At 35.5% G+C, this 25,225-nt stretch overlaps 1 protein-coding gene across 5 annotated transcripts in view; it reads right to left on the reverse strand.

Moving 5' to 3' along the window:
• Nucleotides 1-25,225, reverse strand: part of MTDH (metadherin) — a 56,320-nt gene that overhangs the window by 13,815 nt on the left and 17,280 nt on the right. For 2 of the 5 annotated variants that reach the window (XM_082674603.1, XM_082674607.1), the window contains exons 3-9: nucleotides 15,977-16,061; nucleotides 15,080-15,256; nucleotides 13,615-13,680; nucleotides 11,822-12,058; nucleotides 9,201-9,290; nucleotides 6,933-7,031; nucleotides 826-950 (exon numbers count right to left, since the gene is read on the reverse strand). In XM_082674603.1, the coding sequence (XP_082530729.1) occupies nucleotides 826-950; nucleotides 6,933-7,031; nucleotides 9,201-9,290; nucleotides 11,822-12,058; nucleotides 13,615-13,680; nucleotides 15,080-15,256; nucleotides 15,977-16,061 (879 nt within the window). The remainder of the gene's footprint in view (nucleotides 1-825; nucleotides 951-6,932; nucleotides 7,032-9,200; nucleotides 9,291-11,821; nucleotides 12,059-13,614; nucleotides 13,681-15,079; nucleotides 15,257-15,976; nucleotides 16,062-25,225) is intronic. The other 3 variants (XM_082674605.1, XM_082674604.1, XM_082674606.1) reach the window with 3 other exon arrangements.

The following is a 25,225-nucleotide window of genomic DNA, read 5'->3' on the forward strand; positions in this document are numbered from 1 at the left end:
TGAGGGCTCTTAGCTGCAGCAAGCAAGCAGGATTCTAGTTCCCCAACCAGGGATCAAACCCCGGCCTCCGGCACTGGGAGCTTGGAGTCGTACCCACTGGACCACCAGGGAAGCTCCCAGCCTAATTTTTCTAACCCTAGCAATGATTAGGTTATCCCTAGTTTAAAAGCTGTCAGTAGGTTCTCATTACTTCTAGAATTCCATAAAAATGTGGCAAGGTATATATACCACTCATTTCATCTATTTATTCATTTACTGAATGTGAATCATGTTTTGTAGCTCTAGTTTACAGAGCTACAAAATTAAAACTTCACGGTCCCTTTCTTTAAGGAATGAAGCCTAGAAAGGGAGACTGACGTACAAACAATTGATCCTACCACCAATTGATTCCACACGTGTATTATACCTCTCCACCAAACATGTTACTTTCCTGCCTTGGTCCCTTTTTCATAAGGTTCTCAGTCTTATCTTGCTATGAAGCTTTCCTTAATTTTTCATTGAGAACCAATCTACTCTTCTCTAAACACACTAAAAGTTGGTAGGCTGTTATAATAATTCTGATGAGGACAGGAATTGTGCGTCTTTTTTCTTATCAGTATATAATAGTGCTTTCCACATAGTAGAATCCTCAATAATTTGTGGAAAGAAGAAACAGTAATGGAGAGAAGGCATGTGGACATAAGATGACTGAAGCAAATATGATTAGAATGTCTCTCTGAAGCAACTCTACCCCTGGATATATTTGTAATACAGAATGTAACCCTTAATAATTCCAATACAGTTGGTTGCTTAGAGAAATAAACACCCACTAATCCCTTTACTCACTTTTTGATCATCAGGAATTGGTTCCTGGGACTTTTGAAGTGAAGCTCTTTCTTCATCTACCCAATTTCCCCACTCTTCTGCTGGCGCATTCCAATCAGAGCTGGGATCAGCAGAAGACATACCATCTAAAATTTAACAGTGTCAATTAGGTATCTGTCACTTCTGCCAAAAACTAAATGCAAAACCCCAAATTCCTTATGTTGAACTAAGCTGTAATTTTAAACTACTGCTCTTCTTCCTCCCAAGTACATTTTAAGGGCTAGGAAAAATACCCAATAACATGACGGTAAAAACCTTTACCCAACTTCTGCTGGGCACATTATATGACTAGATGGAATGTCTAAGAAACTCCAGAAAACTTATGAATTAACCATTTATTCCACTCTCGCTACTTCCTTTATTATCAAAGGAAGTTTATCCCCTGAATTTGCTTTCTTTTCACTGTTTATGTGTAACTTCATCTAGGACTTGGTCATTTTTTCTGATTTGTCCCCTCAGGGTGTAAAATGAGTCACTCTCTAACAGCAGTGCCGAAATCACGCTCTTCCCTCCTTGTGAACTGTTTAACATTAGGTTCTTCTTCAAATTCACCAAGTCATGCACAATAGTCAACCTCTTCTTTTTCTCCTCTTTTTAAAAAAATACTTTACCTTCTTATATTTTTTCAGATTATTCAATGCTACTTTTATCTTTCCAAAATATATGAGTCACTTTCAGGGCTTCTATCACCCTCTTCTCAAGAAAAAAAAAATTTTTTTTTGAAGAATAAATTTCTAATCTAGACTTCCAAATTCTTTCACGCTAGGAAGCACTGAATTTTTACCTCCTTTGGGAAGCTATCACTGGCTTATTCTAAAAGAGAAAAACAATCTTTGGCTTTACCCTGGTTAGATAAGTAGCTCTCAAAATTAATTCTTCCCTCCTCTCCCTGGACATCATACACATCCATATATACACCTATAATAACTACTTAATGTTAACATAACAGAACTTAGACTTTATTTCTAAATGGTTAACAAGTCATTCTAACATTGCTCTTTATTGAAAAAAAATCCAACCTTTCCCCAATTAATGCCAAATGCTACTTTTATGAAATATTAAATTCTTAAATATACACTTCAGTCCATTTCTGGAATTTCTGTTCCATTCATCTATTCCTGTCATACAAAATATAACTTGTAATATATTTTATTATCTAGAACAACAAATCTGCCTGCATTACTCTTATCTTCTTCACTATTCTTATTTTTCCACATGAATTCTATTATTTTTGTTTAGAGGGGAGGTATTATTATATGACCTCATGAAGACTTAAAAAAAAATCTGTGTTTTGGATAAATATATTGTGATCTGGGAAAATGCTCATAGAATAAAAATCATAGACAAAACTGCCTGTGCAACATGATCCCAAATTTATAAGAAGAAGAGACAAAAGAAAAGAATACATTAATAATAGATACATCTTAACAACGGAGTTACAGGAATTTCATCTTATTAAGTACTTACTAAATACTAGAACTTGAGCTAGACAGATAACAGAGGTACAAAAATGAGTATGAAATAATCCCTCCCCACATGGAGCTCGCAGTCTGTCTACTCAGGGATGAAGATAAGTAAGTACAACAATTAAGTACAGAGTGACAGATTCTGTCATGGGAAGTGCGAAAAGGGAGAAGAGGGGCTAAACCAGTAGAGGATGGGGAGAGACTGAAAACATCATAAGCAAGAATTTATGGTCCAGTAGAGGAAAAACATGGAGTGATTACAAGTGTGAAATGTGTTACAAAAAAGGAAGTTCCTTCATATATTTCTAAATTTACTACCATGAGCAGGTATCCAGAGCCAGTATTACACAGTAACAGCATAGAGGTTAAGAGCATGGACCTTAGAATCAAACAGACCTATATCTGAATATTGCTCTACCATTTAATAACTATGTGATTTTGGTCAAATGTCTCAATCTTAATTGGCTATGTACCAACTTCATAGGATTGTTGAAAGGATTATATTAAATACATGTAAAGCAGTTCATAGCAATGCAGTAAGTGCTCAATAAATGGTACCTACTGCTTTTAATATATCACTGATGACATTAACGATAGAAAGACAGTTTCTAAGCTATCAGGCATACACAATTAAGAATTTATTTCTCCCAATCCTGATAAATCTCTCAATAAGATACACTTGGTTATGTTTTAATGCAGAAGTCATTTTTATAAGTAAATATGTATGTAGTATGTGACCTCCCGGACTAGTAGTATGGGACTTCCCTGGTGGTCCAGTGGGTAAGACTGTGCTCCCAATGCAGGGAGCCCAGGTTCGATCCTTGGTCGGGGAACTAGATCCCGCATGCATGCCGCAACTAAGAGTTCACATGCCACAACTAAGAAGTCCACATCCTGCAATTAAAGATCCCGCATGCCGCAAGGAAGATCCTGAGTGCTGCAACTAAGACCCAGCACAGACCAAAAAAAAAAAAAAAAAAGTATCTAGTAGATGTCTGGAACCAATTGCTCATCTTACACCAAGCATTCATTAAAAATATTATTAGGAGATTTGAATGCCAAAGCTGTCAACTGTTTTGCTTAAACCTCACAAATAAGAAACCCAGATTTGGAAAATTGCTGTCCATAAGCCAGGTCACTTAGGGATTCCTGTCGGAAAAAAAACTTTATTTTGTCAAAAAAAAAAAAAAAGTTTAAGTGAATGGGCACTATTTAACATATAAACTCTTTTCTTAATAAATACGGTGGTGGTGGGGGGTGAGGGATAAAAATCTAGTAAAGTACTCGGTAAAATTATCTTTTTTTGTAAAAGGCTTAGACAGCCATAAAGTTTGAGGAGTAACTGTAGTCTATGTTTCAACTTCTATCAGAACATTAATAGAAGCATAAATCTCTACAGGCTTTATAAAGCTTTATTGTGATTTTTCCACGTTTACTGATTTCAGGTTGGTTTTTATATAATTTTTAAATTAACTGGGATCAAATAAAACTACTCCCCCCCACCCTCCCACCGCCCCTCACCCCCGACCTGTGGGATTTTAGTTCCCCAACCAGGGATCTAACTGGGGCCCTTGGCAGTGAAAGTGCAGAGTCCTAACCAGGGAATTCCCCAAATAAAACTACTTTAAAACAACAGATCAATCAACTAAGCCTAAAAATTGTCACCAGGAGACAACGCATAATTCTTAAGGTTCATGGGCCTAATGAACCTTAGTTTATTAGCACCAAGTATACATATACTTGGTGCTAATAATCTTAGTTTCCTTGAAACTATGTAGTACAGTTTCATTCATAGCATAGTTCCCTCCATTTATAGAGTAATTTCTCATTTCTTAAAATTCTCCCATTAGTTTGCCAAAGTCTTTCCAAAGAGCTTTATATTAGCTGTCTTTTCAAAATGGTAAGGAATTTGTCTCTCTATTGAATTTGCTTGTGAAATAATGTTTTAGGTTTAAGCATCCCGTAGCTATTTTCCTTTTTATCTCAGTAAGAAAATGGTTGTCAGCTGTTTCTGGTCAGAACTTAATTCAGCATTAACTTTAATAAAATAAAACAAATATGTTAGAAAGAATTTCTCTAGTGTTTAAACAGACAATTTACAAATTAACCCCACTGAGTAGACTAATTATGCTCCTAGAAGAATATCATCAATAGCATCACAGCACTTACTGAATATTTACAATGTATCAGGCAGTGTTCTAAGGGCTTTATAAGTATTATGTCACTTAATCCTCTCAACAAGTCTGTGAGGGAAGAAATATTATATTTACAGATGATGAAACTGAAGCACAGAAAAACAATGAAGCTAAGATTTGAACCCAGGTAGTCTGTCCTCAAAGCCCATGCTCTCAACCCATTCACTATGCTGCCGTTAATTCTTTCACTCTGGTGTGCCAACAAAAACAAAATTCTATTCAACATCTGACTTTTTACAGGGGTTATGACGATATTGTTCCTTTATGATCAAGATAACTGAATGATTAACATCTGTCTTTAAAAAACATTACCTTCTGTACTTTAGCATCTTTAACTTTATTAAACAATTTTTTTTGGTCTCAATGCGTGGCATTCGGGATCTTAGTTCCCCAACCAGGGATCAAACCTGTGCCCCCTCCAGTGGGAGCGCAGAGTCTTACCCACTGGACTGCCAGGGAAGTTCCAGCATCTTAACTTTATATTCAAGTGCTTGGGTAAATTCAATGCCTTTCTGCTAGATAATGATGTTTATGCCTCAAACCAGAGGGTCAATATATTAATCGTATCACATTGTTAAATGTAAAGATAGTATATATATACTTTGTGGATTAGTAATCTCAAATACTTCATGCATTCTATAAATTTAGAAGGAATAACTAAATTCACTGAGTACCAAAATTAGCGACATTAAAGAAGATAACACAAAAAATAAAATTCACAGAGAAAATCAGGTTAAAGAGTAACTTTGGACTGAAAAGACTGCCAATACAGCATAACAAACAAAAAAGGCGGTCTGATACTTATTACTTAAGTACAGAGTCCCATGGATATGTTTATTTCAGTCTCTTATTTATCAGCCAATTGTGTTTTTCATTATCACAAGAATAAAAAGATAAAAGTAGAGCTATTCTTTCCAAGCAGGGAAGCCTAGAGCCCTGTTTGCTCCATTTTCCTCAGCTTCAACCCACAGCTGCCCAAGACAACTCAGTGCTATTTTCTTACAATCACTCCTCAATTCTATTTTGCATATAGCAGATCATTCTTCCCGAAGTACAGACTGTTTCCTCCCCCACCCCCCACAAAACAGTGCTTCACATCCTTGTAATACTTTGTATTTATCTGATACTTTATAATTTTCAAAGAGCTTTCATGTTCACTCCCTCATTAAAACCTCATAACACTCTATGGAAGTAGATATGAAAGATTATTTGCTCTGTTTCACAGGTCAATTAATCTAGATTCCAAGATAAGTGACAAAGTCCAAGACATATGAGGTACTATGTTTTAAAGTCAGGACTAGAACTAGGATCTACCTTCTAAACTAGTACTCTGACCCTTGGCTCCCTAATACTTAGCCAGCAATTCAAGGCTTTTCACAATATGGTCCTTCCTAATATACCTTTCCAACCTCACCTCCCTCAACTGTGCTTCAACGAATCTAACAGAGACTAGTCTAAGACTAATCTTTGGATTATGTTGCAAGCATACCTTCATGATTACAATCATCATCGAGGTTGTACCATGCAGTGGTTAAGAACATGAACTCTGGGGGCCAGACTACCAAAGTTTGATACTAGCTCTTCCACTTAACTGTGTGGCTGGGGAAAATTAGATAACTTTTCTTTACCTCAGTTTCTTCAACTGGAAAGTGTGGGAAAAAAAAATACCTACCTCACAGAATTGTACTAAACAAGCTAATAATATGCATAAGACTTAAACCATCTAGATCACTGCCTGGCACAGTCAGGTGTTTGATTTTATTATCATTAGTACTATTGAACACCTGTGTATAAAAAACTGCACTAGGTACTGAGGATAAGGAAAGTCCTGTTTCCAGAGGGTTTTAAATTCTAACATTTAAGGTTGTGGGGAAAAAGAAAATTTTTTTTTTTTTTTTAAATGAAGATGGTATGAACTTTCTGAACATAAAAACCATATTCTTCCTTTTCCCTTCCTCTTTTTTTGTGACTCTTGCCTTTAACTTTCCTATGCTTCTACTGGAAATGAGACTAAGAAAATGGTTTTCTACCAATATAAAAACGTGCATACCTCATGAATTCAAAGCCATTCCTGTATATTCTATTTACTCTATTATATTAAAACTAGGAAAAGAAATAGAACATTCATTTAAAACAATTTAAAAACTAGACAAACTACAGAGCAATTATAAGAAAACTTCATGTTTAAATATTGCCTCAATCATGAAAAGTGAATTTAGTTTTAATTCTACAGGTATTCAATAGTCAGTTTACAAGTAGTATACATTTGGTATTAAACTATATTACTATGACCTAAAAGGTGAAAAATTAGGATTAAAATTAAAACATAAAGCATGAATTAGGGTGTTAGAAAGAAAATTCTGAAAACAAAAACAAAAATAAACTGATAATTTTTAAAAGGACATACTTAACCCAGACCATTCATCATCGATATATGGTTGATTACGGCTAACATCCCACTGATAATCAGAAGTGGTAGACTGAGAAACTGGCTCAGCAGTAGACCCTTAAATGAAAACGAATGCAATAAAATTAAAAATGGAATTTTCTAATGATGTTTCATAACAATAGTTCTATACTTTGCACACGAAGACTTAATTATTTTTTATTTCTCCTAAAAGGAAAACTGCAGACATCAGAAAAAGAGTTAAGATAAAGAAAAGCAGAATTGAGGGTAATTTTAGATTAAGCACGATAATCACTGGATTGAATTCACTGATCAGAAATGTATTTTTTCCCTAGTACCAATCCCTTAGATTTTGTCCTTTATAATATATACTTCAAACCAGGTATCTACAAATTTCAAGAAGTCAAAGAAAAATTGTTTTATTTTTCTTCTTCATGAAAAATAATAAAGCATAAAAGAAATACTGGAAATTTCAGGGTATGCCTCTATCCTTAGAACCCTGAAGGACACAACTAGAAAATGTCTGAGCTTGCTAGAACCTTCTGCCTAAGAAAAAATAAAAGAAATAGATGACTATCTAGAGAGGTAAGGCAGAAAGAAGCCAAAGAGAATAAGACAGTTGTGCTGGTGGTTTAGAGACCAAGGTAAGTTCAAGTGCACTTAAAAGCAAGAGAATATTATCTTCTAAATTTTTTCTGTTTTTACTTTTTTAGGAGGTGGGGAATAGGTGGGGTGAGTGGGGTCACACAGTCCTTTAGCAATATGATGAAAGCTGTGGTTGGACTACTGTCCAGGACTTACACAAAGTTTTGCATATAAATTAAAGGATGCCAGGTCAAAAATCCTTGGCTCTATAGCCATAAATTCGTTTTAGAATAGAAATGTAAAGCAGTGGTTTTCCATCAGGGATTTATATACCCCAGACCTTCTGAATCAGAATTTGCACATGTTTTGGAGTCCTTCTTAGGTGACTGTGATATTCACTTTGCATTCAGAGCCACTGATAAAGGGTTAAGAAGAATACCTGTTAGTATAAAAGACACTTCCCCTCACAAAAGTCCTTACTCACTTATAAATTTTCACTTGGTTATAGATGATCTTACTAGCCTTCCACTAATATGCTTGAAATATACTCAAAACAGTTATATATTTTAAATATAAATTTTGACAAATGGAGTAACCCTATAAAATTCATATATAAATAGCACATTAGCTGCTTAGAAAGACTACAGTAACATTGTTGCTATTTCTTTAGCAGCTTTCTCTGAATATATGAATAGAATAGCATCTGTGTTGTACAAAGTCACCAAATGAAGGAAGAAATTAACTTGTACCTCTGGAACTAAAATGTAGCCTATGAGACCAAGGGTTGGCAAACTACAACTCATAGGCCAGATCTAACCATCCCTTTTTTGTATGGCCCATGAACCAAGAACAGTTTTTATATTTTTAAATGGTTGAAAAAAAAATCAAAAGAACAATATTTCAGAACCAGACACACTCATTTGGTTTATGTATTGCCTCTAGCTGCTTTACTGCTACAATGGCAGAATTAAGTAGTTGCAACAGAAGACGGTATGGCCCACAAAGCCTAAAATATTTGCTGTTGGGCCCTTTACAGAAGAAGTTTGCTGACCTCTATTCTAGACTAGGTGACTCCAGACACTGTGGAACTACAAGATTAGTACTGGGTCCATGAATTCTAACGTGAACTAAACATTACAAAACTAAATGTGTCCCATGTTTATGTAGTATTTGTTAAGTATATATAGCATCTATATTATTAATAAAAGGCATATCCATGTAAGTAATGCTGAATTATAGTAGTTTAGTAGTAATAATGAATTTTCTAACTCAACAGATACTCAGAGGGTCCACATAACCCAAAAGCTATAAACTCATGATGAATAAGGGCAGATAGAAATAAAATGCCAAACTGCAAGTAGAATTATGGTAGGGGTAAACTAGTAACAGAAGAGTGTCATGACCTTGAAGGGAAGGCCTTCTATTTGCATTCGTCTGTGTGCCAACACACTTTCAGTTAAGTTAGGCCACAAAATCTTCTGATCTCCACCACAGAAAGGAACTAAGCCACCTGCAGGTAAGAATTTAGGTCTTTCTTTATTAAGGCCTCTGCTACTTTATACTGTATATCTATAATTTATGTGGATAGCAGTACTTGACTCTGATTATTTTTTTCAAATAGCAAGTGCTAAAATTAAACAGAAAATTTTTTTGTTAACTAAATGAAAGACTGTTTTCACATACCAGAAACAGCAGAGTTAAGTGTGAGAGATGCAAAAGAAGCAGAATTCTGTTCAGAGGTATTCATTCCCCTATCCACACTAGACCAAGCAGCTGTTAAAATAAAGAACGTCACTTGGAACCTTCAATTTGCAATGAAACTTGAAAGATACGTACAGATTTATAACTATGATAATAATATTTAAAGATACCCTTAGAAATCAGAACCACCTAATATGGCAATAGACATTTATTGAATGTCTATTATGTACTGGGCTCTTTACACCAACTACTTCTAATCCTTAGGGCAGCCCTGCTAGGCAAAGTTTCAGAGCAGTTAAGTGACCTGCTGACAGAAAACACCCGAGCCATGACTGGAACTTAAACCTACTTTCCAAACCCATGTTCTTTCTCTGCTACAGCAAGCTACACGATCATCTACCACAATTAAGCTACTAGTTTGGATGAGGCACTGAAACTTGGTACTTCACACTCATTATAGCCAATCCTTACAACTACTTGAATATGGGATTCACACAGGTTAAATAACTAGCCTAATATCCATAAAAGCTTGTATGTGGAAAAACAGGGATTCATCCCAAATAGGTCTGTCTGAACTAGGAACAAGCTCATTCCACTACACCATGATATCTTCTCAACATTTTAAAGCAATTGCCTACTTACGTATGAGTATTTTAAGGAACGTATATACATCCATGAGACAAGTCACATCTGTCTCTTCTCAGCAACTCACTGCAAACCTCATTTAATATAGTTCCCTTTCAATTTCAATAAAGGTCCTAGTCCATCTAAGCAGGAACTCTAATCTGCTGCTTAAGTTTGTCTACAGCAACATTAAGCAAGTACTACCAACTAATTTATGTACTAATTATGAAAATGCTACATAGGTTTTGTAAGTAAATTGCAAATATCTCAAAAGGTCATTGTTCTTAAGATTACTTGATAAAATTTGACCATTTCTTTTATTAAGTGTGAAAGGATGCTTTATTAGCATAGAAATTTATGCTTTTATTACTGCTGAAAACGAGGCTAGGAATTTAGGGATTGTCTCTTCTTCCAAACAAATCTTGATATTTCTACACAATTTCTGGACATTGCAGGGGAAGAGGGGAGGACAAGCTGAAGAACAATATTAGCAAATGATATAGAGTCTGCTTCTTAGGGATGTTAGTCAACATGAGTTTTTCTAAGCTTACAAGTGATGGGAAAAGCAAGTAACATGCAAAGAAACAGTTCTTTCTACTTAAACACTAAAAACTCTGTAATGTCTATTGCTCCCCCAAACTAAAATAAACCAAGCAAAACATATCTGCAACAAGCACAACAGAAAGGATTATATGTTTAATGCACAAGGAATTACAACTTAAAGCACAAGAAACAGAGGCCATTACACAAATGGGCAAAGAACATGAACAGACAATTTACAAAAGAAACAGAAATGATCAACAAAGTTGTGAAAAACACTCAACCTCATTAGTGATTTTAAAAAGTTAACCAAAACAATTTATGTATTTTTTCCTTATCAAATTAGAAAAGATTAAAAAAATAAGAATACTCAACCTTGGTAAGCATATGATAAATGGCACTCATACTGATGCTGACAGGATAAATTAGAATTCTCCTAGAAAATACTTTGACAACATGTCGTAGAGTAAACATTCATATTTCCTTTAATCCAATAATATCACTTCCAAGAATCTATCCTAAAGAAATAACCCCCAAACAAATATATTCAATGCAACGCCATTTACATTTCTTTAAAAAAAGAAGTTATTTCTCCGATAATACGGGAATAGTGAAATAGTTTATGCTATGTTTACACAATGTATCACATGGTCATTAAATAAAATACAGAAAGTAAAGAAAATGTTTGAGGCACAATATTAAGTGAGGGAGGAGGAACACAAAAATGCATGTATGATTTGGATTGTGTAAAAAAACCAAAATGAAACCCACAGAATTGTACACAAGAAAAAAAAAAAAAGGACCATAAGGAAATATATGGTTGTCACTGGGTAATGTATAACAGTGGGTTTTTCCTTCTCTTTTTGCAGTTTTCCATATTAAATATGGATTTCTTTTCTATAACACATGCACACACAAACACACCTGAAATTAAGTTGCTTTTAACTCGATGGCTCTCAACAGAAATAAGCTTCTCACTACTAGTCTTTATCTTTAGAATCCAGGGGAAAAATTAATTACAAATAGGCATTTTGTAGACTGTAAAATAGTATATAAATTGACGCTATAAACTGTATCTCCATTTACTACTTTTATTTAAACTCAATAGTAGAACTGTTGAAATCAGTCAAAAAGTCTGCTTACACATTACTCTTATTACATCACTAAAAATACACAATTATATCAGTTAGCTAAACTGATAATCAAATGTGATAAAAGCAAGTGAAATAATTAAATAAAGAGTAAATAATAAATGCTATTATTCACTTATTTAGTTCCCATTTTGCTCCATGTGAAGGATGTGAGATGAGTTAATCTATATTCTTTCTGTATAGCATGACTAATTTTTCTACTAATGGATCTGTTTTTCATTCTTGGAAAATTTTAAATGTACCAGATAGGCATTTTAAACAAACTTAAAATTTTCTAACAGTTCTTACCAATGCCAGAAAATATTGATCGGTCACTCCAACTCCTTCCCCAGTCTTTTCCATTTGCATTAGCATCTCCACCGTCTTGACCCCAAGCAGATGGTTCAGTTTTCCTCTTGCCTGCAGAAGGAGGTGAAACAGAGTTCCACTTCTCCTCACCTGCACTGATCTGTGAGGAGAGTTTTACAGACTTTTCATTCCAGCCTCCTCCATTTACAGTGAGGTTTTCATTCAATCCTGAAGAAACTTAAAGAAAAGAAAATAAAGATTAAAAATGGATATATGACTCCCTGTTAAAACTGGGATATTTTCAAGTTTCTATAATTGCTTGATTTATATTTATATTTTTATTTATCCTCTAAATAGCTCAAGCTTTAAAGATAAAATGAAGAATTTAAAAAGTGACATGACCACCATGGATGACTGCTAATTTAAAAACTACGAGTATGTTTGAACTTAATATATATACTAATTATGTTTTCAAAAGCAGACTGACTTGCTCAAAAGAAGTAAAACAGAGCAAAGAAGAAAACACATATTCTGGTATACTCAGAATACTCACCCACTAAGAACATAAAACTTCTTCTTAGTTACATGCGCTTTCCTTAAAAATATATATATATATATATATATATATATACATACACATACATATATATAGTATAAGGCAGTGATTCTAAAACCTGGCTGCACATTAAAATCAAATGAAAAATTTCTTGGGCTTCCCTGGTGGTGCAGTGGTTGAGAGTCTGCCTGCTGATGTAGGGGACACGGGTTCGTGCCCTGGTCCGGGAAGATCCCACATGCCGCTGAGCGGCTAGGCCCGTGAAAAAAAAAAAAAAAGCCTTGAAAGAAATGAAAAATTTCTTAAAAGTAGACACTGGAGCCTCAGCCCAAACCAATCAAAATCAGAATCTCTAGGGATAGAGTCCAGACATCATTATGTTTGTGTGTATACATTTATATGCAGGTATATGTACACATGTGTATGTATTATCTGTGTGGTGTATATATATACACACACACACAAATACACATAGGTGTGTGTATGTAAGTACATGTTTCTTTTTATATACGTGTGTGGTTCTCTAAGCTTCCTAGATGGCTGTAATGTGTAGCCAGGATTGAGAACCATGAGAATGAAGGAAGCTGACAGTGTTAAGAACAAGCCTGAAACGAGAAGGTGCTTCTTCATTTGTGAATTTACGTTTTACTACACTTTAGTTTTTAGGAAAGGTGTATCATTCTCTACTTAATTCAATCTTTATCATAAACTAGTAAATAAAATATATTTTCTATTTGTGAAGTACTGCATAACTCTATACTATAGTCCATTTATTATGAAATATGTGATACTGTTCAGGAAGCAGTTTAGAAGACTATAGGTATTAAGGCTTCTTATCTAATTTCAGGGGTAAAGTCTTTTATCCCATATATGCCTATATCAAACCCAAGTCCGGAAAAAAAAAAATCTTTTTCTCTATTAGCTTAAACAATGCAAGCAAGAATCAAAATTGCATATAAACTATTAACTATTAATTGCATAACTATTAAAGAATGTTTTTACATATAGGGGAGAGGGAGAAACAACTAGAATATACCAAAGACTGTTAGAAGTGGGAGTGATTTTTCTGTTTATCTATTTTCTAAAACCTCTGAACTGTGATTATGTTACTTTAGTAATTAAAATCATTTCTAAGCCTTTTTTTTTCTTTCTGTGTCATTCATGTGAGGAAAGAGACATACATATAAGTTTCTATCTTGATGGGCCTTCAATTTAAGTTACATGTAATTTCTCTCACCCTGAAGTGTAGAATCTCCTTTTCCAGACTTAAAGTTGCTAACTTGAACATTTAGATGAGAATCACCTGGTTGAAATAGAAATAAAATTTATTTAATACTAAATAGGCCACTATGCACATTAAGTTAGGAGTAACATACAAATTAATTTTTACTAATTATTTATCATAAATTGCTCCTTTAAGTACTAAAGTCTTACACTAGAAAAGAGCCACTTTTTACTCACAGCATATTTCACATGTCCTTAAGGATTTGAGCTCTCTAGTTATCATATTCTTAGTCAACTAAAATGCCAAAAAAGGACCTGGAAAATTGCCCAAGTATATATAGAGTCTCCTGTTCTATAATGGTTATCAAGATTCTTTAAAGTAGGAATTGAAGAACTGGGCTCTGTAATTGGATTCAACTTTGCCACCTCTCAGCAATACCAGCTAGGTGCCTTTTCAACAATCCTGGAAGCAAACACATCAACTTAGAAGAATTTTGCCAATATTTGGAGCAGGACTTAGGAAATATGGCAAGCGGTAAGACTACATGTTATAACAAAGATACTATTTCTCTGACACTGAAAAGCATAATGATCACAAGGTATCAAAAACCCAGCATGACATAGGATTGTGCTAGCAAGGAAGGCATGCACAAGACAGTGAAAAGGAGTCACCAACAGAAACACTACAGCATGGCTAATATGTGACAGTGAAAATGGATAAGCAGAAGTCACTGCTGTACCACAGCAATAAATTCCACCAAATCATCAAGCAAAAAAGTAAAAGACACCAAGGCTAAGACAGAGGTTTGGAGACAAGTGGGAGGTGCTGGCAATTAATGAAAAGGTGAAGGAAGAAAAGTCAATGCCTGAAGCAAGATGAACAGCATCACTCTGTAGACTGATGTCTCCAGGGTAAAAGTGATGGCAATGTAAGAACTATCAAGAAGCCATCAGTATTGGATAGTTTGAACATGTGAAATACTTGGGAAGAACATTAGCTCAATAATGTTTGCAGTTCCAGTCTAGCTTTATCAAACACCTACAGCATTCTCAAAAAGTTGGGGTGCTAAGAAATCCAGATAGAACCTGTATTATCCAGAACATGCTTGTTTCATCTTGGAATGAAAAGAATGGTGACAAGTCATTTCATTTAATGAATGTCCACTATAAGAAATGGAGATGTTAGGGAGTTGGGGCAAAGCAATACACGTGAGAAAAAAGCAGCAATCATTCTCTCATGTGACAAGGCAGAAAGGCAATTTTAATTTAACAGGCCATTCATTAGGCAGTATGTGACAAGTAACACTGCTGGTATCAGGTAAACCAATACATGGTCCACAGTACTCTCACGAAGAAGGGTATATCAGCACAATGATGTAAGCAGTTTAAAATAGCCAGATTTTGACGTAATGATATTTTGTACATCTGATTAAAAGGAGTTGGATTTGATGTATCACTCTTATGTTCCACTAATATACCTTTATTCTTCTTGGAACCAACAGGAAATGATGCAGTTGTAACTTGCTCGGTGGTAACTGTGATGGTATTTTCTATCCCAGGGATAGTTGAATCCAATGAACCAGAATCAGACTGCACCTTATCACGTTTACGCTGCTGTCGTTTCTCTCTGTGACTAATTTTAGTTTCCCAGGCTCCTGACATAGCCCCAGAAAAAAAAACGTTATTCAGTAAGGGGAAGACAAAAAAGTTGTAGTTTTGGGGGGAAAACATGGTGGGGCATCTGAAGTATCATGATAAATTTAGATATTAAACTAAAAACCAAGAGTGCTGATTATACTAATTTATCCTATGAATTTATTCTAATCTCGCTGTTCTAGGCAGCTAACTGCCATTATTTATTCTGGTAATTTTTATCAGATCTGTCATCTATGGTTTAGAAAAAATTGATGTAAGTTATCGTGCATATTTTTTATCTTGCTGGATAGTACTAGTAGGGGACTGTTATATATACGTACTAATAAATGGGTTTATTAGGTGAGGACAATAAATGGCTTACTTAAGAATTTCGCACCCAGCCTTCTAGGGATGGTATATTTAAGAACAATGGGAAAAAAACCAAACCACGTTTCTAGGAAACAAAGACAAAATGAACGGCTTTTAAATTGCTCAAGATATTGGGCTAGACCTTAAATTTCAAGGCAGTTCCCTTCAAGGAAAGCATTGTTAGATACTTAAATAATTTAGGGGAAAAACGTGTCTCCTAACAATGTCACAGATGTGTACATTAAAATCTATAGTTATTAAAAAGAAGAGCCAGATAAAAGATTAAGCGAAACAAATGCAGCTTTTATGTAATGCACCTTGGTAAAAAAGGATTAAAAATTTTTCTACAGTCCTTTCACTTGCTCAAGTACCTTCATCAACTTCCTTTCCATCATGGCGTGAACTGTTTTGCACTGCTTTAGCATCTGACTTTGATTTCTTCTTATTTTTCTTTGACTGAAAGTAAAATAGAATGTTACTTAATATTTCATTATGTTTTTGAAAAGGTAGGCGTCAGTAAAATACATAATAAAATGTATGATGCTGACAACCAAAAAAATTTAATGTTTGATTAAAAAACTTAACATATTAAATGGCAATAATAGTATGAGGTTACCATTTATTCAGTGGTTACTATATAAGTACGTTACATTCAATTCTTTATTCCTTAAAAAAAGCTCACTAGAAAGGTATTATTCCCATTTTAGAGATTAGGAAACAAAGACTTAGAGATGTTAAATATTAAATAGGCTGTCTGGGTTGCATTAAGTTAATAAATTAGGAAATAGGTCTATCTGGCTCCAAAGTCTGTGCCCTTAGACATCATGCTATCCTAACTTACATCATAAATAAGGTACTATAACATGATGTTTTCAGAGCAATAAAACGAAAACCTATTGCTAGTGGTCAGAAGGAAAATGATGTACTTGATTATTGGTTTCTTGATTTCGTAAAGCAGATTGTTGGCATACTCTTCGTATAACAAATTAATGAGTCAACTGTACAAAATAGGTAATATTTTGTCAGTTTCCAAGCAGTGTGAAAATACCTAAGATTTGTATATGGTAGATGTGTAGTAATTCATTAAAGAAAAAACATCTACACATACACAAGATATGGACATTTTTGAAATGGCTTTCCAATTCCCTTTGCTAATATTTTCTCCTCTCAAAAGGTTACTAAAAACTTCATGAAGCCATGATTTCTATATTTAGATAAGTGTTTCCAGAAGAGAACTAATATTTAAAAATATAGATTTTATTTATACTTCGTATTCACTCATTTAACTATTTACTGAGATTGGCTATGTATGTATTATTGTGACTATTTACCGAGATTGGCTATGTATGTATTATTGTGCACTATCTTAAAGTTAAGTTTACAACTAAAAAGAAATAGGGTAAGCAGTAACTGACAGTTTGAGTAAGCAATAAATGATAGCTAATTGCTTCTTATCAAGAAACTACTTGCAAATATTCTCAAGTGGCATGGGAATACATAAAAACTATTAAAATGTTTTCTTACGTTCCCCATAGTTGATATGCATCTGTTTCTTTGCATGTTCTCATTATCATTAACATGTATCATGTTTAAGGTACTGGTTTATTACTTCTACCAAACCAGGCTCATATCCACTTAAAAAAAATTGAGATATCTTTTTCAGTGTAGTTCAGCGGTTTTCAGTATCTTCGAAGTTGCACAACTATCACTGGTATCTAATTCCAGAACATTTTCATCATCCCTAAAAAGAAACCTGGGACCCATTAGCAGTCACTCCCTACTACCTTTTCCCCACTGGCACCCACCACTAATCTACTTTCTGTATCTCATATCCACTCTTAAGTAAAGATGTAACACACTGAGCATCTATCAGTTACAATCTAGAGCAAGGGTCAGCAACCTTTTTCTTTTTCTTTCTTTTTTTTTGGCCATGTGGCTTGTGGGAATCTCAGTTCCCCAACCAGGGATTGAACCCACATCCTTGGCAGGGAAAGCGCAGAGTCCTAACTACTGAACCGCCAGGGAATTCCCAGCAAACTTTTTCTATAAAGGATAAAACAGTAAATATTTTAGGCTTTGCAGGCCGTATGGTTCTATATGTAGCAACCAAATAATTCTGCTGCTGTAACATTAAAGTAGTCATATACCATATATAATTAAATGGGTGTGACTGTGTTCCAGTAAAACTGCATTTCTAAAAATAGGAATCTGGCTGAATTTGGGGGTCAGAGTTTGCCAACCCCTGGTCTAGAGTAGTACTGTCCAACAGAAATATAACCCAAGCCACGTATGTAATTAAAATTTTTCTAGCAGATATTAAAAAGTTAAAATATGTAACATTAATTTTTATATTTCACCCAACGCATCCAAACTACTATCATTTCAAAATGTAATCAATATTAAAACTATTAATAAGACAGTACGAAAAAGAATGCTAAATAGCCACACGTGGCAAACAGCTACTATATTGGACAGTCACACCTATAGAAACTAAAGTAAGTACCCCCCGCCTTACAGATAAGGAAACCTGAGGCCATAAAGAGATTATATAACTTGCCTAAGACATAGGGTTAAGTGTTGAAACCAAGACTATAATCCAGTTCTGACTCCAGAGCCTTGCCTCACAAATACTTTCCTTTCTGACTCTCTACATATAATGCCAAATATAAATTCAATCATGTATTAGCTATGTGATTTAGGGTTGAATCACTCTAAATCCTTTTCCCCAACTGTCATATGGGACAAAAACTCCTACTAACTTCACATAAGGTTCTTTTAAGGATTAAGTAAGATGTGAAAGCAGACTGCTGACTACAAAGCCACATGCATAAATCAGCTTTTTTTTTTTTAAAAGAGGGAAGCTATGGAAAAAGGACAGGAATTACATTCACACTGAAATATACTGTGATTTGTCATTAAACTAAAATCTGCAGAAAAGTAAGGGAAATTATCTTGATTTAGGCTTCCATCTTGTTTGATTTTATACTATTACCTTTAAAAGTAACCTCACTTTAAAAGTAACCTCTCACTCAGATGAGACTTCGTAACATAATATACTATTAAAAGCTTTAAAGTGGGCTTCCCTGGTGGTTTAGTGGTTGAGAGTCTGCCTGCCGATGCAGGGGATGTGGGTTCGTGCCCCAGTCCGGGAAGATCCCACATGCCGCGGAGCGGCTGGGCCCGTGAGCCATGGCCGCTGAGCCTGCGCGTCCGGAGCCTGTGCTCCGCAACGGGAGAGTCCACAACAGTGAGAGGCCTGTGTACCGCAAAAAAAAAAAAAAAAAAAGCTATAAAGTAAATATGTATACACACTACTAATTGACCCAGCCATCCTACTGAGGTGAATGTCTTACTTCTGATCAGCTCCATTACAGCTAACAGTTGAAGGAAAACTGAGAACGTAAGTTCTGCCTTCCTGTTACCCATAGTCCTTCCCCCCATTGTTGTCAGGCTTCACTATGGAGCTGGGTGGATTATTAAACTAGCCTCTCCTGAATGGTCTTCATACAATCAAGATTTATTAAATACCTACTATGTGTCAGACATTGTTTTAGGAACTCAGTATACAGAACTAAATAAAACTTTCTACTTATGGAAAGTGTACTATACTAATCTAATAGGAGAAACAGACATGTAAATGAGACATTAGGAGAAATTCTTATCTTCAAGGGCTTCCCTCCCATTGCTCATCTCCCAACATATCTATACCAGTCCAATTAATTTACATTCCCATTTAAAAACTCCCTACCATTTTCTACCATCTATAAAGTCTAATAACTTCCTCATATGATACAGGTCTTCCACAAATTAATCTCAACTGTATATTCTTTTATTCACATATACAATCATTTGGTTCCAACACGACTGTCATCTCTAAATATTCTTGTCTTTGCCCAAACGTTACTGACCATGAATTTTCTCTCAAAATAAAGTACGGTAGCCTGGGTGCTTAGGGTGACTTTCCTTGTACCCTTTACCGTGTACCCCCTCCCTCCCTCTACTGATGTCCAATGCCTAAAATGATGTGCATTATTTTTTCTTAACCCAGCTCAAGTTCCACCCCATTTGCTTTATCTCTGTCATCTTCCTCTCCCCAATTAATTAATTAATACCTTTTAACATCCTAAATAAGAATGCCAATGACTATATATAAAACGTGAGTAAAGCTTAATATTTTGATAAAAAATAGTATAAACAGAAAGCCTAATATTTTCTTCCTTCATCCCAATGGATCTTCTTATGTATTCCAATTTGGAGAGTACAGTCTTTAAAGCACATGCTAAAGTAGTTCTAAGACTATGAGTAATTTGCTCTCAAATTCACAGAACTTAAATATAAAAAAAAATGAACTGGTTATCAAAGAAAACACACAAAAATAACTTCCATAATCAAGCTCATCTTTTAATCTTAACATAAACGAACACTCCGTAATATTAGACAATACCCAAATAAGTGTTATCATGTATTAGAGTGGCAAAAGGTATACCTTGACAACAAAAGCAGATCTATTCAAATGGCTAACTGCTCTCTTAACAGATACTGCTATTTTAAAGAACTGCAAAGTATAAAGAAAGGCAGAACAGTGCCCAATTAATGCTGAAAAGATTAACTTAGGGAGTATAATCTAATATTTGCATTGCAACAAAACTATCAGAAGAGGAATACTGTACAAATTTTTAGTTAAATGATACTTTATTTTGCAATTAGCCATTTACACACAAGGTAAATTGCCAGGTTCTGAATGTAATCCTTATTCAATTTATTAATGCTCTAATCTGGAAAGTACTAGTCCTTAAAATTTGGGGGAACTGACCTCTCTAATACTTACAGCTCTGTAATCATCTAAAGTCTCTGCTGGTAATGTCAGGAGTGATAAAGTAAACAGAGCATGAAAAAGAGGAATGCTGAGTATTTTCTAAAGGTTAGAAATGGATACTAGAGTGCTCTGGTCTGCTGACTAGTGGCTGGTGTATAAGGTTTTTCATTAACTCACAGCAAAATCTTTTTTCCGAGATTTTTGTTCTTCTTCCATTGTGTCAAAATTCCTTTCTTTTTGTAATGGTGACAGTGGTTTTAAAAATGTACTTGTATAATATCACTTATATGTGGAATCTAGAAAAATGGTACAGATGAACTTATTGGTAAAGCAGAGTCACAGATGTGGAGAACAAACTTACAGTTACCAAGGGGGGTGGGGGTGGGACAAACTGGGAGACTGGGATTCACATATACACACTACTATTGTATAAAATAGATAACTAATGAGAACCTACTGTTTAGCACAGGGAACCCTACTCAGTGATCTGTGGTGACCTAAATGGGAAGAAAATCTAAAAAAGAATGGATGCGTACATGTATACGTACACATACACATATACATATACATGTACGTATAACTGATTCACTTCGTTGTACAGCAGAAACTAACACAACATTGTAAAGCAACCATACTCCAATAAAAATTAATTTTAAAAACATCAGCAAAAAAAATTAACAAATTAAAAAAAAATGTACTTGATGGGATTTCCCTGGCAGTCCAGTGGTTAAGACTCCGCGCTTCCACTGCAGGGGGTGTGAGTTCGATCTCTGGTCAGGGAACTAAGATCCCACATGCCAGGAGGTGCAGCCAAGAAAATAAACAAAAATAAAAGTGTACTTGACAAAATTAAAAGTTGTCAGTGAAATTTATTTTGAAGTTTTAGCAATTGCCACTTGAAAAAGTCTGAAAACCATTGCTTTAGGATCAATTTCATCCACTTCCTGCCTAAATGTGGCAAGTCCCTAATTTTATACTGCTCCACATTTTGGCACTATTTATTTTTCTCACTTGTCTCAAACATACAGATGAGTTGGGCATGGTTAAATGGCAAAGGATGAATGGTCCAAGAGGCATACGAATTCCATTTCTCTACTCTGTCTGAACTAGCAGTTTACTTAATCTTAGTACCTTGGTGACACAATATCAGGATGAGATTAATTATGAAAAGTATTACAAACCTTTTAAAAAGTAGACAGGCTTGCAACTGATTTCCCCCATTTTGGGGAGGAGGTATGATTTAAACTAGACTCAGCATCTCTCCACTCACTACTACTCTGATACATTTTTTTTGAATGGAAGTAAGGAGTAGAGATGCAGGTGCAAGGAAGTGCCCACAATGAGCACTTTACCTCTTTCTCCTCACCCTGGTTAGTTATTTTCTTTCACAGCGTTTAACACCACCTGACTTTAGAGACTATACTTGCTTGTTTTTAGTTGTTTTCCCCACTAAACTTCATAAGAATAGTGACTCTTTTATCAATCATTTTATCCTGTTTTATCAACCATTATATTCCTTGTGCTTAGAATAGTATATCCTGCATATAGAAGGTATTCCATTAATATTTTGTTAATCTATGAAAGAACCTAAAATTAGACTGCATTACATATAGCCCTGTCTTCCCAACTCTCACTGTCCCCCCAAATAAAATCTTTGAGCTATTACATTTGTATACTTGATTCATCATCCAAGCCATTAAATTATTTAAATATGTTTGGTGTGAGCTCATAAGTTATGGAACACTGCATAAACAGCATGGTTATCAACTCATAATCTTAAAAAATTTACAAGAAACCTTTCTTAAGAACTTCTTTTATCTAGCCCTGAACTCTTTCCCAGATTTGGTTCTCACATTTCCAATAGCCTAAACTAATTCCACTTGGAGATTCCACTTCCATTCTCACTTCAATCATAGCATTATAAAATACAAATTCACCATATTTCACTTTTGATCCCCTCTTGCCACTATACAAGCAGGTATCATGGAAAAATGATGCGTTAAGGCAGAAGTCCTAGTCCTGGTCTCAGTTCCACTATTCATTAGGTGTTTAGACAGAAAAGTCTATGGGCAGAAATGAGGCTTCTCTGGTAAGATATTCCCACTTTTATTTAAAAAACCACTTGGTTTACCTTAAAGAAGTTCTTGAAAACTAATTCCTTGGGTGAAACCCAAGAAATCACAAAGCTATAGACTGCGGCACAAGGGAGCCTGGAAGGTCAAGAGTCCAAGACCTAGAGAATCAGATGATATTAAAGCACTCCAGATAATGAAACATTTTAATGAACCCAAAAGACTGTATCAGGAGTTTAAAACAGGGGTTCAGCAAAAAAAGGGACCAGATAGTAAATATTTTAGGCTTTGTAAACTATAAGGCCTCTGAACTTTGCTGTTGTATTGCAAAAGCAGCCACAGACAATAAACAAATGAATAAGTGTGTCTGTGTTCCAATAAAACTTTCAACAATAGGCAGAGAACCTGATCATGGCTTGCCAATCCCTGGTTTGAAACTACAGTTTCTAAGATGTATTATGGAACATAAAACAAATGTATGTAAGCTCCCTGAGCATGCAGGTTTTTCTCTATTTTGCTAACTGCTAGAGTTTATGCCTGTATAAAATCTATGCTGCCTCAGAATAATTTTGTCTTTGGTCTTCTAAACACTAATCACTCAAACTTCTTGGTCATAGGATACTCTTTTCTACTCTTAAAAGGTATTGAGGGGACTTCCCTGGCGGTCCAGCGGTTAAGAATCTGCCTTCCAATGCAGAGGACGCAGGTTCGATCCCTGGTCGGGGAACTAAGATCCCACATGCCGCGAAACAACTAAGCCTGTGCACCATAACTACTCAGCCTGCAAGCCACAACTACTGAGCCCATGTGCCACAACTACTGAGCCCATGTGCCACAACTACTGAAGCCTGCATGCCTAGAGCCTGTGCTCCGCAACAAGAGAAGCCACCGCAATGAGAAGCCCGCACGCCACAACTAGAGAAAACCTGCAGGAAAAGACCCAACACAGCCAAAAATAATAAAATAAATAAACTAAATTTCAAAAAAAAAGGAAAAGAAAGAAAACCAAAGTGTCTGGAGCTTAGAGAAGGTAAGCGGTAAGAAAAGAGACTTGAGCCACAGTGCCATTGGATTATGTTCAAGATTGTCAAGTAATAACAACGGGAAATCATGAAGGATTTTAGGTAGAGGAAGGAAAAAATATTACATTAAAACTTGTCAAGTGGTAGTTTCTTAAAAATTGTTGCAAATGTGGAATCTGAAACTACATCAATGAGCTTTCTATACTTTACTACATTAAAATCCATTGGTCTACCTTGCACCTTAAATGAATCTTTTATACTTGTCTACTTTTGTAACATGTAAGCATTGAGCATTTGGAAAATACTGATTCACTGAGTTACATACATCTTCCAAAAGGTTAAAAAACATTCTGGGGGGCTTCCCTGATGGCACAGTGGTTAAGAATCTGCCTGCCAATGCAGGAGACACGGGTTCGAGCCCTGGTCCGGGAAGATCCCACATGCCGGGGAGCAACTAAGCCCGTGCACCACAACTACTGAGCCTGCGCTCTAGAGCCCATGAGCCACAACTACTGAGCCTGCCGCGTCACAACTACTGAAGCCTGCGCGCCTAGAGCGTGTGCTCCGCAACAAAAGAAGCCACCTCAATGAGAAGCCTGCGCACCACAACGAAGAGTAGCCCCTGCTCGCCACAACTAGAGAAAGCCCGCGCGCAACAAGGAAGATCCAACGTGGCCAATACATACATATATACGTAAATAAATAAAATTTATTTAAAAAACCCCAAAAACAAAAAACATTCTGGGGACTTCCCTGGTGGTCTCCCAGTGGTTAAGACTGTGCGCTCCCAATGCAGGGGGCCTGGGTTCGATCCCTGGTCAGGGAACTAGATCCCACATGCATGCCCCAACTAAGATTTCTCATGCCACAACTAAGGAGCCGGCGAGCTGCCACTAAGGAGCCCTTGAGCTGCAACTAAGGAGCCCGCCTGCTGCAACTAAGACCTGGTGCAACCAAACAGATAAAAACAAACAAAGAAACAAAAAACCCCCGATCCATTATATACAATATTAAAAAAACCCAACACATTTGTTAACATCACTGCTGATCTCATCAGAAATTCATTAAGTTCTGGGATGTTGTCAAGCTCATGGTGGTAGACACAAATTTTCCAAATTTCTAATTTTCACTTCGCAACAAATCATTTTATCATTTGCAACAGTACTATCAGTTGTTTTCCTTGAACTGTCTTGATTATTTTTGAGAAAATGTCTACAAATACCCAACTCTAAATAACCATGGTCTATCAGTTGTTCTCTCAAGTAAAAATGGAGTAACAAGAAATAAGTGGCTAGTCCAGCTTGCAACTCAACTGCACAGGTGTTTTTCCTCAAGGCAACCACTGTTTTTCAGTATAGAGCATACTTTATGCATAGTTCCTATTTCATCATACAGAATAATTAAACGGCATGTATTCAGAAGTCAAGATTTAATAAAATGAATAATGATCATTTTTTCAGATTCATCAAGGATACTCTTAAGTGGAATTAGCTTTTTTATTTTTTTTTCCTTTTTTTTCCCCAAGTAAGTGGATTGCAGTAAAGAATTCAACTACAAGTAGCTTGGTGTCACTGCCTTTATTTGTACTAAGGCGTCAGTAGTTTTACTCACTACTGCTTTTGCACCATTAATGCAAATATTAACACAGTGGAAAAGACAAACAATGTCTTAATTATTCTGAAAACAGTTTTGTCTTCTGGGACCCAACAA

This window comes from Grampus griseus (assembly GCF_964374135.1).
Source record: "Grampus griseus genome assembly, chromosome: 17".
Classification (NCBI taxonomy): Eukaryota; Metazoa; Chordata; class Mammalia; order Artiodactyla; family Delphinidae; genus Grampus; species Grampus griseus.